Source organism: Gracilinanus agilis, chromosome 3 (assembly GCF_016433145.1).
Source record: "Gracilinanus agilis isolate LMUSP501 chromosome 3, AgileGrace, whole genome shotgun sequence".
Taxonomy (NCBI): domain Eukaryota; kingdom Metazoa; phylum Chordata; class Mammalia; order Didelphimorphia; family Didelphidae; genus Gracilinanus; species Gracilinanus agilis.
The window spans coordinates 227,413,886-227,431,012 of record NC_058132.1 but is presented as its reverse complement, the minus strand read 5'-3'; the positions used below and the strand labels follow the sequence as shown (position 1 = coordinate 227,431,012).

The following is a 17,127-nucleotide window of genomic DNA, read 5'->3' as shown; positions in this document are numbered from 1 at the left end:
GGAGATTATTGAAAATTAAGGGGAAGGGATGGAAAAGACAATCTTGGAAAAGAACAAAACCACCTTTCCTTTTGAGACAGAAAAGAACAAAAGGGATCAAGTTGGTAGTTTTAAAGTCCAGAGAAGGGAAGTTGCCTCATCAGTTCAGTTTCTTGGTTGGTATGATTCATTAAAGAATATGGATGGGTTAAGATATACTCACACATATACATACACACATATGTGTAAGAAATGTGTGTGTGTGTATATATATATATACATATATAAATATATATGATCAATATAAAGATCTGGATGAGTTGTGATTTGCATAATTGGAAGGAGGACAACTCCATGGAAGCATTTACACATGCACACAAACAAAAATGTAAATGAATTATTTTAATTCAAAAATATTTCAAAGGAATTGGCAACTGGTTGTATTTGGCCAGACAAAGGAATATGATGAAAAAGACCTAATGTAAAAAATGGTCTGTATTATAGATCTAGTTATTTCAAGGTCAAGCTCCTTTATTGAGCATCTTCATAAGGAAGGAATCATAGTGATCTTAGTCCATTTTCCTGAATTTGAAATTTTTGAAAAGATAATAACTGCTCTATTTTTAAATAGCTACAAGAAAGGAGACTAAAACTTTCAGTTTTTTTAAACCAAAAGACTTGAAAAAATAATAAAATAATAAAATAATATAAATAATAGTAGCATTCATATAGTGCTTTAAGTTTCAAAAGATTCTCTCTATACATTATCTCACTCGATCCTCAAAATAACCTATGAGGTAGGTGCTATTATTATCTCCATTTAATTGTAAAGCATTTAGCACAGTGCTTTAATGATAAACATTATATAAATGTTAGTTATTATTATTATTATTAAAGTTATGCTGGAATCCACTGAGTACCAATAATGTTGTAATATAAAAATATTACATGTTCTCTTGGACAAAGGTGAGGAAAACTAATTCTGGCACATTTACATGATTTTAGAGTTTGCCCTATGGTATGAAGAGTACTGTTGAAAGAGGATTATATGCTGCCTTCTATACATTTTGCCGAAAAACTTCATCCTCCACAATCAACGTTATCGATGATCTGGGTTATTCTCTTCTCCATCATGCTTCTCTGCACAACAAAGTGCCAGTTATATGCCAGCTATGTGGTGGTAACGTGAATGTCAACCAGAGACGTTATGTGACAAGCAGCCTAGGTACAAGTTAGCTGTAAAATTAAAATTAATATTCTCTATGTCTTCTTAATTTCTTCTTTTATATTAAGAGAACTTCCAGACCCCATATAATGTAATACCATCTCCATGTTTGTATTTCTTCTTTGGATAGTCATTTGACACAGATTACCAATCAATGATTCCATTTTTTTTAGTTCGATTAATCAACAGGCATTTATTAAACACTCACTATGCATCAGGCACTGGGGTTACAAAGATAAAAGTGAGGGGCAGCTGAGTAGCACATGGAAAGAGTGCCAGGCCTGGAGACAGGAGGCCCTGGGTTCAAATCTGGCCTCAGATACTTTTGAGTTGTGTGATCCCAGACAAGTACTTAATCTCAATTGCCTACTCCTTTCCATTACCACTCTTCTGCCTTGGAAATAATATTCAATATCAATTCTAAGAAAGAAGGTAAAGGTTTAAAAATAAAGACAAAAGTGAAATATTCTTCACTCTTAAGAAGCTTACATTTTAACCTGAGGAGGCAATACGTACACTTGTAGGTATAAACAAAATATATTCAAAATCAATAATAAAAGGTGATTTGGGGGATGTGGAGCCACTTACAACTGGAAGGATCTAGAAAAATCTCATGTAGAAGGTGGGATTAAAAGGTAGAATCCTAAAGGAAAGGAGGGATTCTAAAAGCTGAGCCTGGAAGGAGAACCTGAGAGCCTGGGATGAGAAAGGAATGAATTCTAGGCACAAAGAACAACCTGTGCAAATGCACCAGAGTAGGAGACAGAGTGCCATATGTAAAGAACAATGAGAAGGTGACTGGCTGCACCACTAAGTGTGTGACTCAATTTCTTGTTCCTTTTTATGTTTTTATGTTACATTTTTGGGTTTTCTAACCTTTTGACCTTTGCTTCAATTTCTATGTCCCTTCACTTCATCTTTTGCTTTCTGCTTTTCTTCTTAGACCATTCCATTTGACCAGTCAGAGAACTCATGATTTTGCCCAATACTACAAACTAGGAAGGTTAAAATAAAATAATGAACATAAAGCATTTTGCTAGTCTTAAAGGACCATGTAAATGGCAGCTATAATTATTCTTATTTTTACAATTATTATTGCCATGACCATTATTTTTACCATTAACCTCCAATCATCAGGTCTCAATCCTTCCTCAGACATTTATTATCTATGAGACCTTGGGCAAGTCACATAACCTCTCTGAGCCTTCCCTTGAGCTCATATAGTGTTTATAGAGCAGAATGGGATTGAGCTGGTGAATGTTTATCAACTAAACTTTCTTGGAGGGAAAATGTATGTATACATTTTAGAAGTTTAATCTGCATTATTAATATTTAAATCTTGACAATCAGCAAAACAATAAATTGACCCTTAATTTGTAGCCTCAATTTCTCAGGTGTAAATGCCTACAGGGAAAATTTAATACTCTACAAATAGATTAGCTTCAGCTCCCCCCTGCCCTAAACATTGAAATAAAAGTCAGGAAGATTAGATTCAGATTTGCCTCAAACCCTTAGTTGTGTGACCCTGGGCAAGTCACATAACCTCTGTTAGTATTAGTTTCCCCATCTATGGAATGGGGAGAATTAAGAGTACCTATGCCACAGAGTTGTTGCAAGTATTAAAGGAGACACCGTAACAAAAAGCAATCTGCAAACCTTGAAGGGTCATATATATACAAATATTATTATTTTAAACCCTTACCTTCAATCTTAGAATTGATACTAAGTGTAAATTCCAAGGCAGAAGAACAGTAAGGATTAGACCTTTGGTGTTAAGTGACTTGCCCAGGGTCACTCAACCAGGAACGTCTAAGGCCATATTTGAGCCCAAGTCCTCCTGACTGAAACCCTGTGTTCTATCCACTTAATCACCTAGTTACCCCAACATGCTATTATTATTTAACACAGAGATGGCTGGAGATTTCCTCCAGTAAGAAAACAAATAGCGCCATCCCTGCTAAGCCTATGACCTATGTTTTTAAAGCTTCTGGTTTCTATTCCTAGTTATTTTCCCCGAAAACTTCTCCTATTAGCCACTGCAGAAGGCTGCCTCCCTCCCATGGTTATCTTGATGCATGGCTCAGCTCTGAGGCTGTTATCATAGTTCAGCCATTGTTTGCATAAGCAACAGCCTCAAACTTCTCTCATGCATGAGTTTTAATTACATTGTGAATAAATCAGCTAATTACTATATAAAATGGTGATTAATTGTATTCTTTTATTCATTCCTATTTAGGAAGAGATGCTACCAAATCAGACATGAGAAAGGACAGGACTGGTAAGACATACCATAAGGTGAAATAGTCATTGAAATTTGCTATATACGCTAAAAAAAAATCACTCATTTCTGAGTAAATATTTTATTTACAAAAGAATCCATAAAAGCTAAAGGTCATAGGAATGGTCTTTTATTAAGGTTGTAAAGTACTTGCTTTTCCATTTCACCTCAAATTACATTTGTTGTTATTAGTTGTTCGGCTTCAGTTCTCAAAGAGATTTTTTTCTCCCCTTCTCCAAAAATCGGCCCAGAATTTAAAGCTTGTATGTGAACAATAAGGCATTTTTGACTGAGATAAGATATTAGCATCACCTTTTTCTAAATCTCAAGACTATCTCTCATGGCATTCCGGATTTAGAGTTGGAAGGGACCTTAGAGGTCAGCTAGTCTAAGCCAACTTTCATTTTACAGATGAAGAAACTGAGTTTCAGGGAGGTTTTGCCCAAGGTTTCAAAGACAATAAATATCTGAGGCAGCCTGGAAATTAGGTGATCTTGATTCTAAGTCCAGTACTCTATTCATTATACCATGCAGTTAATTCAAACACATTTTACTAAACCTAAAAATGAATGCTTCCCAAGTTAACAATGCCTAAGGTTCCCAAGACAATTAAATATTTCCTTATACTCTCATTTAATATTACTGAGTAATGGGCATTGTGTGTGCATGGCTTTGTGATAGGGACTAAAAGAGATACTTAATAAAGAAAAGGACAATCTTTGCCTTCTCAGAGACTACAATCTAGTTGAGAAGATAGGATATACAGTATGCCTGTGTCTCCCAGGATACCTTACGAGACTCACTGTGGATGGCTAAAACCATAAATAGAAGTGAATACCTACTACCCCATCTGTATGTGCTCTCTCTCCCCACTTTTGACCCTCAACTTAAATGCTCTTCAGCCTTCTCTTTCCCCTCCCCAAAAAACCTCCCCCAAAGTGAAAATGGAAGCTGAAGGGACCCTAGGGGGCAGGGGCTGACTGCTGCTGTAGATGGTCTTCTCTTAGACTTTGGGCACTTTGGGTTAACCACGACTGAGGCAAACAGGGTTAAGTGACTCTCTCAGGATCACATAGGTAGTGAGTGTCTGAGGCCAGATTTGAACTCGGGAAGGGGAGTCATCCTGATTCCAGGCTTGGCACTCTGTCCACTCTACCACCTAGCTGCCCTCAAGAGGTGATGAGGGCCTGATGATGTAATTGTAGTGGGACTGGAGAAAACATATGATATTTGCAATGCTGTCTATGATTAAATGTCAAAATGACTGAAATTGTTATAGGCAAAAGAAAAGTAGGATGACTTGCACTAGAATTGTCAGGGAAGGCCCAGTGGAGGATGTATATGTGACTTGACCAGCACCTCAAGGGATGTATTGGGTTTGAATAGTCAGACTCTATTAGTTTCTCCTATAACATTTTTGTCATTCTTACCTTCAGAAGAATGTAAGGTACTTAAAGTCAGAGACTATTTCTGTTTTTGTTTTTAACATAGCATCAGGCACATAGTAGGTATTTAATCAATGTATGTTGACTAAGTGAGTGAACAGAGAGATCCCTTTTTGTCCGTTAAAGCTGCTTACCTTCTCAAGCTTGCACTACTGCATCAGCCGCCTAGTCAATCTCTGCATCTCTTCTTCCAATCTATCTTCCCCAAAAGCTTCCAGACAAATTTTCTGAAAATATTGTTGTTAATTCTCACCCCTTGACTCAAGAAACACCCTTTACCTACAAAATGAAGCCTAAACTCCTCCATTTGACATTTAGGACTCTCCATTATTTGGAGACAGTATTCTTATTCCATGTTATCTTTCTAGTTTTTAGGGGGAAAGTTCAGTTTTAGACCTGTTGAGTTAGCAATAATAGCAGGTAAGACAATCAAAACTGTGCATAGATGAAATATAGAACTAGAGCTCAGGTCAGGCCTAGACAGTTATAAGTGAGATTCTTTTAAAAAGAGGTGATTAAAGGGGCAGGTGGGTAGCTCAGTGGATTGAGAGCCAGGCCTAGAGACAGGAGGTCCTAGGTTCAAATCCGGCCTCAGACACTTCCCGGCTGTGTGACCCTGGGCAAGTCACTTGACCCCCATTGCCTACCCTTACCACTCTTCCACCTATAAGTCAATACACAGAAGTTAAGGGTTTAAAATTAAAAAACAAACAAAAACAAACAAACAAAAACCAAACAAACAAAAAAAAACTTACTTTAAAAAAAAAAGAGGTGATTAAAGCTGTGAGGTAGGATAGGTATACAAAAAGAATAAAGTGGATATAGAGAATATCAGCTAGGTGTTGCAGTGGATTAAGCACTGGGATTGGAGTCAGGAAGAAACAACAAGAGAAAATCAGGGGGCTAAGAATAGAACATAAGTGGACTATTATAGTTCCAGAGTAGATGAGGTTTAGGACTCAATCAATCCCTCCATTTTACAGATGGGAAAATAGAACTCCAACGGAGTTAAATGAATAACTTTATGGTCATACAAGTAGGAAGAGGCAGAACCAGAATTCAAACTCAGGTTCTCAGTCTCCAAAGCCAGTTCTTTTTCTGTTCTACCATGAGAAGTCAGCAAAGGAGAAAAATGGAAAGGTCAGAGAGGTGGGATTTTTCTGTGACTCATTTTGTTTCCACCCAAGGTCTCTCTTGAGAACATCAAAATTCCCTCCCAGACCTGCACAACTCACATGACTTGTAGTAGCAGCAAGGGGCAAGATCTGAGTTTGCCCCTTTTCCTCATTATCCAAAAAAGTCCTATGTCTTGGAAGCCAAGGTAGGAGACATACCTAGTCCTTATTCTAATCACAATATTACTAGAATCTTTGAGTAGAATGATAACTTTTATTATTTTACTAGATACCCAAGCCTTTGAAGTTCCCACACTGTCGGTGATAGTAGCCCCCATCTTTGGAGTTTTGTTGTCTCTAGTCCTTTATCGAGGTTTCTCTGAACTTCGGTCAATTTGCATGGCTAGGTCCTAGCCACCAGGAATGAGAGATCTGGATGAGTAGTGATAATGGGAATTGGGAAGTCAAATGGAAATGAACACAAGTAGTTTTCCTCAGTTGCAAAAATGTCTCAAGAGGTTCTAGTTATATGTAGGGGAGTACTCTGTCTGCAGCCCAAAGTAGAATGGAATAGAATGCTGTCCCTCTAACTCACCTAGGAATGAGGGGACAGAAACCATAAACTTGAGATGGATCAGTGAAAAGGGCTTCACCGCCAAGTCATCATTTTATGTGCCAGCTAAGTAGGGGCAGGGGCCTGACTAAGAAAAGAGCCAGAAATGTGTTAACTGTTTCAGAAATATGTCAGGCCTGGTTTTCACATTTTAAACATTATAACCCTTCCTAAAGAAGACAGAAAGTGGTAAATGGACAACAGCTACAGAGGCTGCAATGGCAGCAAAAGTATAACAAAGCAATGGAGTTTCCAAGTATCAAAAGAAATGAGAGACCAGGGCAAGGATGAGCCATATGGGCAACAGCTGAAGGACAGAGTGCTAAAGGAGAAAAGGAAGGTTGTTTCAGGAAAGAACTTTGGACCAGAGGGCAAAAGTGTAGAAAGAACCCTGATGAAGAAAAGGAACAAACTCAGACCTTGCCCTTTGCTGGTACTATGAGTCATGTGAATTGTGCAGGTCTGGGAGGGAATTTTGATGTTCTCAGGGGATATCTTGGCTGGAAACAAAATGAATCACAGAAAATAATTGTTATCGAGAAGCCTTCAAGATTGAACCCAATCCATGGGAGCAAAGAGCTTCAGTACATAATTCATCCTCTATAAAATAACCAAACTTTAGGTTTCCAAAGGGCAAAAGACTTTTCTGTGACTTCCCTAACTTTTCCTTGCATTCTTCACTCAGACAGTTCTTCCTTTGCCCTCTTCATGCTTGTTTCAGTTTCTTCCACTCTTTTTTGCTACTACCAAAAGAAAGTAGGAAAAGAAAGATATATTTGCTCCATGTACCTCTTTCCCCTATTTTCTTTTATTTCTCTCTCTTCACAAGGGAAGATGAAAGGGTGAAACTGGTAAAAATACAATACAGTAAAATAAAGTCTTAGAAATGCATACATGGTTCTCCTGCTAACTAAATAGAGGAATGAAATTGCTGCTTTCTTTCTTTTTTCTTTTTTTTCCAGTTAACACTGGGTTTTATATACACAAGCAAATTAGCTGCTTAAGCATTTCTCAGTAATAATTGGGTTTTAAGTTACTTTTCTTAGAACAACTAAATTCCCTACTTTAGAATAGCATATTTGAAAACAGTTAGAAAGATATTTAAATATAATTTTCTATAATTTTAGCATATGTCCTAATCTAACCTAAAATCTTCAAATTATTTTCATTTTCAGTGTGATTTCTATTTTGTCATTATTTATCTTTTATCCACATACTACCAAAATAAAACAAATAAAATACAGAAATCTCTAAATCTAATACAAAAGATGCTTTTCATATTTGTGGAGTTGGGAGGAACAGGAGGAGGAACGATATAAATTAAATGTGATATGCATATTTATGTATGTATGTGTGTATATGTGTAAATCTATATATCTATATCTATGTATAGGGGGATACAGTGATCCATAGTATTCCTAAATATAAATAATGAGGGGCAGCTGGGTAGCTCAGTGGATTGAGAACCAGGCCTAGAGATGGGAGGTTCTAGGTCCAAATGTGGCCTCAAACTGTTCCTAGCTGTGTGAACCTGGGCAAGTCACTTAAACTCCATTGCCTAGTTCTTACTACTCTTCTGCCTTGGCAGAAGAGTAGTAAGAGTGCAGAAGAGTAGTAAGAGCTAGGCAATACAAAGTATTGGTTCCAAGGCAGAAGGTAAATGTCTTTAAAAACAAACAAATAAATAAATAAATATAACGACAAGCTAGACTCTAATGCAATTCTATTGCATTATACCATTTAGTGATTTATTTTTCAGGAAATTTTTAATATTGCACATTAAAAGTAGTTGAACAGGGGGCAGCTGGGTAGCTCAGTGGATTGAGAGCCATGCCTGGAAACTGGAGGTCCTGGGTTCGGATCCGGCCTCAGACATTTCCCAGCTGTGTGGCCCTGGGCAGGTCACTTAGCCCCCATCGCCTACCCTTACCACTCTTCCACCTATGAGTCAATGCACAGAAATTGAGGGTTTGAAATAAAAAAAAAAAGTAGTTGAACAGATTTCAAATCAACCTGTTTATTTATTTTTTAATTAACACTCAGAACATTAAAATGAAAATGAATCCTCCTTCTTAAAAGTATATTGCATAAATACGTTAACTTAAGGGCACAGTTTAGTTGGGAGAAACCTGGTTTCATTCTCTTCTTCTAACACTTCTCAGTTGTACTACCCTATGATAAATAAATACCTTATTTAAGCTCACTGAGCATCAGTTTCCTCATTTGTAAAATGGGAATAGTAATAGCTATGAATATTCCTCATAAAGTTGTTATAAGCATCAAATGAATTAATGTATGTTTTAGATTATTTTATAAGCATCAAAGCATTATGTAATTATGTTAGCAATATATTATTGTTGTTTAGTCTTTTCAGTTGTGTCTGACTCCTCATGATCTCATTTGGGGTTTTCTTGGCAAGGAGACTGCAGTAGTTTGCCATTTCCTTCTCTGGCTCATTTTTACAGATGAAGAAGCTGAGGCAAACAAGATTAAGTGACTTGCCCAGGATCACACAGCTAGAAAGTGTTTGAAATTAGATTTGTTCTCAGGAAGATGAGTCTTCCCAACATCAGGCCTTGGCACTCTATCTACTGTGCCTCTTAGCTGTCTGTGTATTATTTTATAGCAATGCATTATTATAGATATCAGCTGTTCTTCTAAGCCTGTTTAATTTTTTGCTTTTTCAGGTAAAACAGCCCTCCATCTTGCAGCTCAGGCTGGCTCATTAGAAGCCACTGTCTGTCTACTAAGTCACAAAGCAGATTATACCCTACATGAAAAAAGGGGATGGATGCCTATACATTTTGCTGCTTTCTATGACAATATTTGCATCATCATTGTTCTCTGTAGGAAGGATGCTAATTTATTAGAAGCTGAGACGGCTTCTGAGTAAGTCACTAAGGCAGTTTTGTCCAAGAATCCTAGAATCTTAAGTGGGAAGACAACTTAGAGAAACATCTGGGCCAAGCGCTGCCTAGAATAGTGTAATATTATAGACATTTGACTTCCAGAAACTTTTCACTTGACTTAATTTTGCTTTAAATTATAATAATTTTTTTTGTAAAGACTGTGTTGTCAGAGAATTTTAGAATTGGAAGAGATCTTAGAGACCATCAAATTCTAACTTCCAAATACAGAAAAAAATTCCTTATGTAATGCATCCATTCCACCTCTCCACGTGCACTATAATACAGCTTATTCCATGTTTAAACAGCCCTTTAAATTTTTTTTTTTATTTTGAGCCGAAATCATAAGGTGCCCCAGTATTTCGCCCTCGTTCTACCTCTGGAACAGCACAGTATAGTTCTAATCCTTCTAGAATCTAGATGAAGGTCCTTTAAAGACAGCGGAATAGATGAGGGTGCCCCTGCTTTCAGAGGACATCGTAATGATTGTATTGAGACTCCCAACCCTGTATACGAGGTGACCTCAGTGAGATCTATGGAAAATCAAGAGAGAAGTCTAGCAATCCCCACAGGAAAAGCCAAGTGGAAGAAGAATGCCCATTGCCCAGACTGTGACATGCAGCTGGAAAGACACACTTAAGTTTCTATCAGTGCTTCGGTCTCGGATGCATAGAAAGCTGGACCCAGAATCTAGATTTTGTATTTGCAAAATCATGAAGTGCTTTCAGTGATAGCAAGCTTTTTCTTGGTGCCAAAGCTGATCCATACATTGTTGTTGTTGTTGTTTTACCTTCCATCTTAGAATCAATACTATGTATTGGTTCCAAGGCAGAAGAGTGGCAAAGGCTAGGCAAAGGGGATTAAGTGACTTGCCCAGGGTCACACAGCTAGGAAGTATCTGAAACCAGATTTAAACTCATGACCTCCCATCTCTGAGTCTGGCTCTCAATCCACTGAGCCACCCAGCTACCCCAATCTATGTGTTATTTAAAATATATATATATATATATATTTCACTTTGACTTCTGTAAGCAACTACCAGTAAGCAACCAATAAATATATATATTTTTAATTTTATTTTATTTTGAATATTTTCCCAGAGTTTCATATTCAATAAATACAAAATAAGAGACTGTAAATGAGCACACATATGTCTATAACTTCCTTTATTTACCAATATCTGACTGCCCCAAAAAGAAATGTATATAGATTTAAACAAAGCAGTGCCCCTATTTCCCTCTTTTATTTTTTACCTTCTTTACTCTGTGTATAATATGAAATTATTTTTATTGTTTTAAGTTTATTAATCATAGTTTATGCATGTATTATTTTTTGCATCTGTTTTCTCCATTCTATAGAACTTTCTCCATATTTCTTTGAATTTTTCATATGTATTTCTCATGGTTCCAGAGCATCATATTATATCTATGTGACATAATTTGTCCAACCTTTCCCAACTTGATGAGCACCTAGTCTGTTACTAGGATTTTTTTGGTTATTATATATAGTGCTACTAAGAATATTTTTTTTGTACAAGACTTTTCCCTGTCATTAACTTCTCTGGTATCATTGGGTTAAAGAGATGTACACGTTTTTGTAACAATATAGAATTCCATACTGCTTTCTAAAAAACTGGATAAAGTCATAATTCTACCAGTGGTATAGTAATATCTTGTGTCTTATCACAGCCAGTTTGATGGGGAACAAGTGGAAACAGATTGTTGTTTTAGTTTTCATTTCTTTGATCATTAGAGATTATGAACCTTTTTTTTGCCTGTAATCTTTGCTTGTGCTTCTTACATATTCTTTAATAATACCTGGATAATTGCTCTTACTCTAATAAATCTATAACAGCAAATAAATTTTGGATGTCAGTTTTATACTAGAAATGTTAGACATAAAGATGTGTTTTTCAAAATGTCATTCCTTCTTATTCTACTTGCCTTGATTTTTAAAGGCTTTATCTTTTTATATAATTAAATGCATCTGTTTTTATCATAATTTCTTCCAAATCATAATTTAAGAATGTATTCCTTCTTCACAGTTGTGAAATATATAATAATCCTTTTTCATCTAGTTTTTTCATAGTGTGTTCAATTTTTTTTCCTTCTCTTCCCTTTTGCCTTTCCAAAATGGGACTGTTAATTTTAGAATCACCCAATCTCTCTTTATCTCCCCTTTGATTGTTCAATTTTGTAGTGCCCACAATCAAATGATTTCTTTTTCTTAAACCTTTCTTTTCTTTTAAAAATTTGAGCACACCAATGCTATGTGTTTGCTAATTTATTGATCTCTTTTCCACCCCCTTCTAGTCCCATTTGTGAAACTTTAGGTTTCAGCCAAAATGACTTTACATTTGGGCATTTTATCAAATCAGTTAAAAGATGTTGTTGTCTTGATGTTCTCTTTTGATATATATTTGAATATTAAGTACTGTAGTAGTACAATGTGCTGCCATGTAATAAGCACATTGCAAACCTTTTCAGTTTATGTATATAGTAGATTCACCTTACATTTATTAAATATATCAAACATTAACATGGTCATTAATATTAGAAAATGACACATTACACAGCTACAGCAATATATAGAATAAATTGCAATTACGAATACATTAATTCCTTTTATCGTTTGACACTGATTCTGACATACTAACTCTAGGTTTTTGTTGATTCCAATTAATATTCATGTTATTCCCTCACCCATTTCCTTCCTCTTGTTCCTTGGGACAGTTTCAGATTTTATAGCACTCTTGCCATGTGTAACTTTTATGTAGAGTTAGCTTCTATTGATTTAGTCATTCAAAGTTTTACCTGATGTTTGACCTTTAATTTTATGCTTTCCCGATGATAATGTTCCCTACAAGAATTACCTGAAGCTTTGGCCTTGAGCTGATTTACACATTTGAGACCTTAGTCAGGTTTTCTTTTGCTTGTAAAAATTCTTAGATAAGCTGTAGGAAACTTAAAATGGACACATTTTAAAATTCTGTATATTATTGTTATTGTTTTCAGTCTTTTTCAACTCTCTTGTGACCCTATTTTGGATTTTCCTGGCAAAGATACTGGAGTGGTTTGCTATTTACTGCTCCATCTCATGTTAAATATAAGGAAACCGAGGCAAACATAGTTAAATGACTTGCCCATGGTCACACAGCTAGTGTCTGAAGCCAGATTTAAACTTGGGAAGAAGAATCTTCCTGACTCCAAGCCCTGCACTCTGTCCACTTGCCATTTAACTTCCCTCTATATGTTATTACAAGGTTAGCTGGATAGATATGATTCTAGAGTGAAATACAATTTCTCTTGATTTTCTCTAAATTATGTTCAAGTTTTTTTCTTTCTTACTTTGTGAAAGGTGAGTTACTCTTACAATTTGATCTTGATATCTTCATAGGTGATGGTTTTCTGCTACTTTTAAGGTCCTTTCCTTAACAATAAATCATTATAATATGATGGCAATGTGTTAATTGAAATTAATTTTTTTTCTCTCAAAGCATTGAATGTATTCGGTTCATTTGTAGACTGTCATAAATTTTAGGAAATCTTCTTAAGCAATTTTCTGAAAATAGTGATTATATTTTTTCTTTCCATTTTACATAATAATTAAATCTTAGAAAAAATAATTAAATCTTATGTTTTTAAAAATTCTGCCTCTGCATTAAAACGTCATTGCTTATAAAATTTTCAAACTTTTATCTAGTTGAATCAAACTTTGGTCTTATCTTGGTGCATTCTCTGTAGATTCAGTCTATTAGACTTCCAGTCTGAGGAATCAATTTTCAACAACAACACAATGTTCACATTGGTAACTTTATTATCTTATTTTTTTTCCATTTTTGCTGGAAATGGGAGATTGAACATCTTATGTGATGACTAGAATTGCCTAGAACACAGTGTAAGAAGGGAAGACAAGTGTAAAAATATTGGAAAGGTAGGAAGGGCCTGAGTTGGAACATGTCTTTAATGTCAAACAGAAAAAGTTTATATTTGTTCTTTGAAACAATAGGAAACCACTGGAGTTTGTTGAATAGTGGGCATGTTGTATCAGACTTGTGCTTTGAGAAGAAAAAGATACTTTGGCAGCTTTGTGGAGGAGGGATTGGAATGAGGAAAACTTGAAGCAGGGGGAACAAAGGGAAGACAATACAAAGTGGACCAGATCAAGGATTACAAAATTGTTTAGATTTCATACTGGAGCCCAAGGGTAGTTATTGAAGGGTGTTTAGTGTATTTAAAATGATCTTTCAGTAATATTATTTAATAAGCAAAATGTTGAATAAAATGTCATTTTCTTCATTGTTGTTTTGTCAATTAATCACATCTGACTCATTGTGATCCCATCTGGGGTTTTCTTGGCAAAGGTACTAGACTGGTCTGCCATCTCCTTCTCCAACTCATTTTACAGATAAGGAAATAAAAGCAAACAGTCAAATGACTTGCCCAAGGTTAGACAGATAGTGTTTGAGGCACTATTTTAACTTAGGTCCTCCTGACTCCAGACCTGGCACTCTATCCACTGTGCCACTCATCTGCCCTCAATTTCTTGTAACTAAAGTGAAAAAAAAGCTTAGGTCAAAATCCTGACATAACTTTCTAATTTTCAATATGAGAAATATTTCTCTGATAGAATAAGAAGTACTTATTAAACCTCCTTATATAGCATTTAAAGATTTTCACGATACTTTCTTCAGAATCTTGAGAAGTAGGCCCATTTGCAGAAGAAGAAACTGTCACTTTGAGAGGTTAAATAACTTTTTCATGCAGTCAGTAAATGTCTAAGGAGGAATTCAAACTCAACTACTATCATATACTCCACAGAAAACAAAGGAAGAGTTTGGTAACCATATATTTCATTTTAGAGAGATTCATTATGTACACAGGGTAGACCAAAAACATTCCCACAGACAGAAGAGTAAATCAAAGTTTGCTGAGAGCTGTTATCAGAGTCTTTTACAACAAATGGAAGGCTCACTCCTTGTTCTCAAAGAACTTTCTGTTCCACAGGTTTCCATTTAAAATAGATTTGTTGACCCACTAATTGAAAGATTAGTCACTCACTCAAGCAAATAACATATCTGAGCACCTGCCATATTCATAGCACTGTTCCATGAAGTGAGGGAAATACAGAAGAAACAACATGGTACAAGTTTCTTGCTCTTTAAAAAACTCATTAGGGAACTTGAAGAGTTAAGTAACACAAGAAAGATGTGTCCTACATAATATAATTGTGATCCATTTCATTTTGCAAAAATTTCATTAATCAGTTATAAATTCTATTATGATATTGCTAAAAACTCATGCAGTAATGTTCAGATTTTGCAAATCAAATGGTCATAAATAGGATCAGGGCTCTGGATTTTGAAGGGACTCAAGAAGCTCTCCAGTAAAGAAACTTAAGGTCCTAAGACCAAAGGAAGTTAAATGATTTACTCAAGGTCAAACATGCTGTAAATATCAGATACAGGATTTAAATTATTCTGACCCCCAAACCTTCCATTTGTAACATTTTTCTTGTCAAATTACCTACAAAATTGTTTTGTTTAATTGGTTTTCATGACTCCCATTCATGGAGGAGGTTAGGTATGTACACATAAGGTTGATTTCCCAAATGCTTAACATGGACAATAAATGTAATAGTGATTCAGAAAGGGAGAGTTTATGTAGATTGGAGTTGTTGGAAAATATATCTTGGAGAAAATGGGTTTTACATCAGATTTTTTTAAATGGAAAGGATTCAACTAAACAAAGGAAAGATGAAGCTGAAAATATCAAATAAAAGGTTGTCTTTGCCTATAGCAATCAGGAGCTATTGAGGACTTCTGAACTGAGGAGTGAAATGATAAAAGAGATACTTTAAGGTTACTCTGGTACTACATGCAGGATAGATTGGAGTAAGAAGAAACTAGTTCAGTCATGAAGTAATGGGATAATGGCAGTAGGAGGAGAGATGGACAGGGAAAACATTAAAAAGAAATCAGAGTTGGTGAGTCTAGGAGGGGGAAGGGAAAATGAAACATCAGATATCTAAATTTCCTTTTTTTCACCTAATGTCAACTATCAATAAAAATTAATAACTGCTCAGAATTTTTTCTTGAAATCTGGTCAATCCTTCATTTGCTTTTATAAGCATCCTATTAGTGTTTTGATTGATAGTACACTATATCTATAAATTCATTTGAGTAATATTACCATATTTATATACTCACTTGGCCTGACCATGATCAAGGGATATGATTCAAATTTTTGAGACTGGAAGACTTAGAGAGTAAGAAAGTAAAAAAGAGACAATTTTGGTAGAAAGGTGATACTTTTTATTTTAGAGATGTTAAATATGATGAGATAAGATATCCCAATGGAAATGATTGAGTAACAAAAAAATGTAGAGGTAAATCTTGTTTGAGAAATCAAGCCTAATTATACAGATTCAAGTCTTAATATTCATACGAGTTTCTTGTAAGAAACTATGTGAATGATTAAAATCTCCAAGAAAGAGAACATAATGCTTGAAAAGTTAAAATTTAAATTTAAAATCTAAAGAGTTAAGCATTCCGAGGGAATTCCTACATTCAGAGGTCATGAGCAGGAAGAAGAGCCTATTGAGGTAACCACTTCAGTGGTGATAAAGCTAACTAGAGTTACCATCCCAATATGATGGAAGCAGAGAATTTCTAGAAGTAGGATATAGTTAACTACACCTAGTACTGCAAAAAGGTCAATTAGAAGGAAAAATGAAAAATTGATCATTGGAAACCATCAAGAAAAGGATTAAGAACTTAAATTAGATATCAGGAATGAGAGGCAACGGAACCAACAGGTATAAAACAATCATTTGAGAAATTTGTCAATGAAAAAGAAAGAATCAGACTATAACTCTTTAGAATGGCAGGGCCAAATGAAAGTTTTGGGGTTTTGTGTTAGTAATTTTGTGAGCATGTTTGAAGGTATAAAGAAAAAGCTAATTCAGAGGAGAAGATAAATTTTTTTTTTAACATTCCTCAAGCTTTTCCATCCCAAGCCTGGACTCCTGTCATTCCTTCTACTTTGATTCAAAATATTAGAAATTCTGGCACAGAGGCAAGAAAGGGTGGGATGAATTCTAGGAAAAGGGAAGAGGTCAAAATGGCAGAAGCATACATAGTACATCAATACAAAATCTGACCCATCTGAAATGTTTTCTCAGATGTTCCATAATGATCACTAACCAGAAGTTATCTCTTCCTCTTTTTTTTTTTATTTTTGTAACTATAGGTCTTTCCCCTTTTTATTTTATTTTTTATTTTTTTTAACATTAATATTCATTTTTAACATGGTTACATGATTCATGCTCCACCTTTCCCCTTCAACCCCCCCTCTTGCACCCCCACCCACCCATGGCCGATGCGCATTTCCACTAGTTTTGTCATGTGTCCTTGATCAAGACCAATTTCCAAATTGTTGGTAGTTGCATTGGTGTGGTAGTTTCGAGTCCACACCCTCAATCATGTCCACCCCGACCCATGCGTTCAAGCAGTTGTTTTTCTTATATGTTTCCTCTCCTGCAGTCCTTCCTCTGAATGTGGGTAGC

At 35.5% G+C, this 17,127-nt stretch overlaps 1 protein-coding gene across 1 annotated transcript in view; it reads left to right on the top strand.

Moving 5' to 3' along the window:
• Positions 1-17,127, top strand: part of ANKAR (ankyrin and armadillo repeat containing) — a 74,798-nt gene that overhangs the window by 17,567 nt on the left and 40,104 nt on the right. The window contains exons 6-8 of the mRNA XM_044669073.1: positions 985-1,204; positions 3,441-3,482; positions 9,343-9,544. Coding sequence (XP_044525008.1) covers positions 985-1,204; positions 3,441-3,482; positions 9,343-9,544 — 464 coding nt within the window. The remainder of the gene's footprint in view (positions 1-984; positions 1,205-3,440; positions 3,483-9,342; positions 9,545-17,127) is intronic.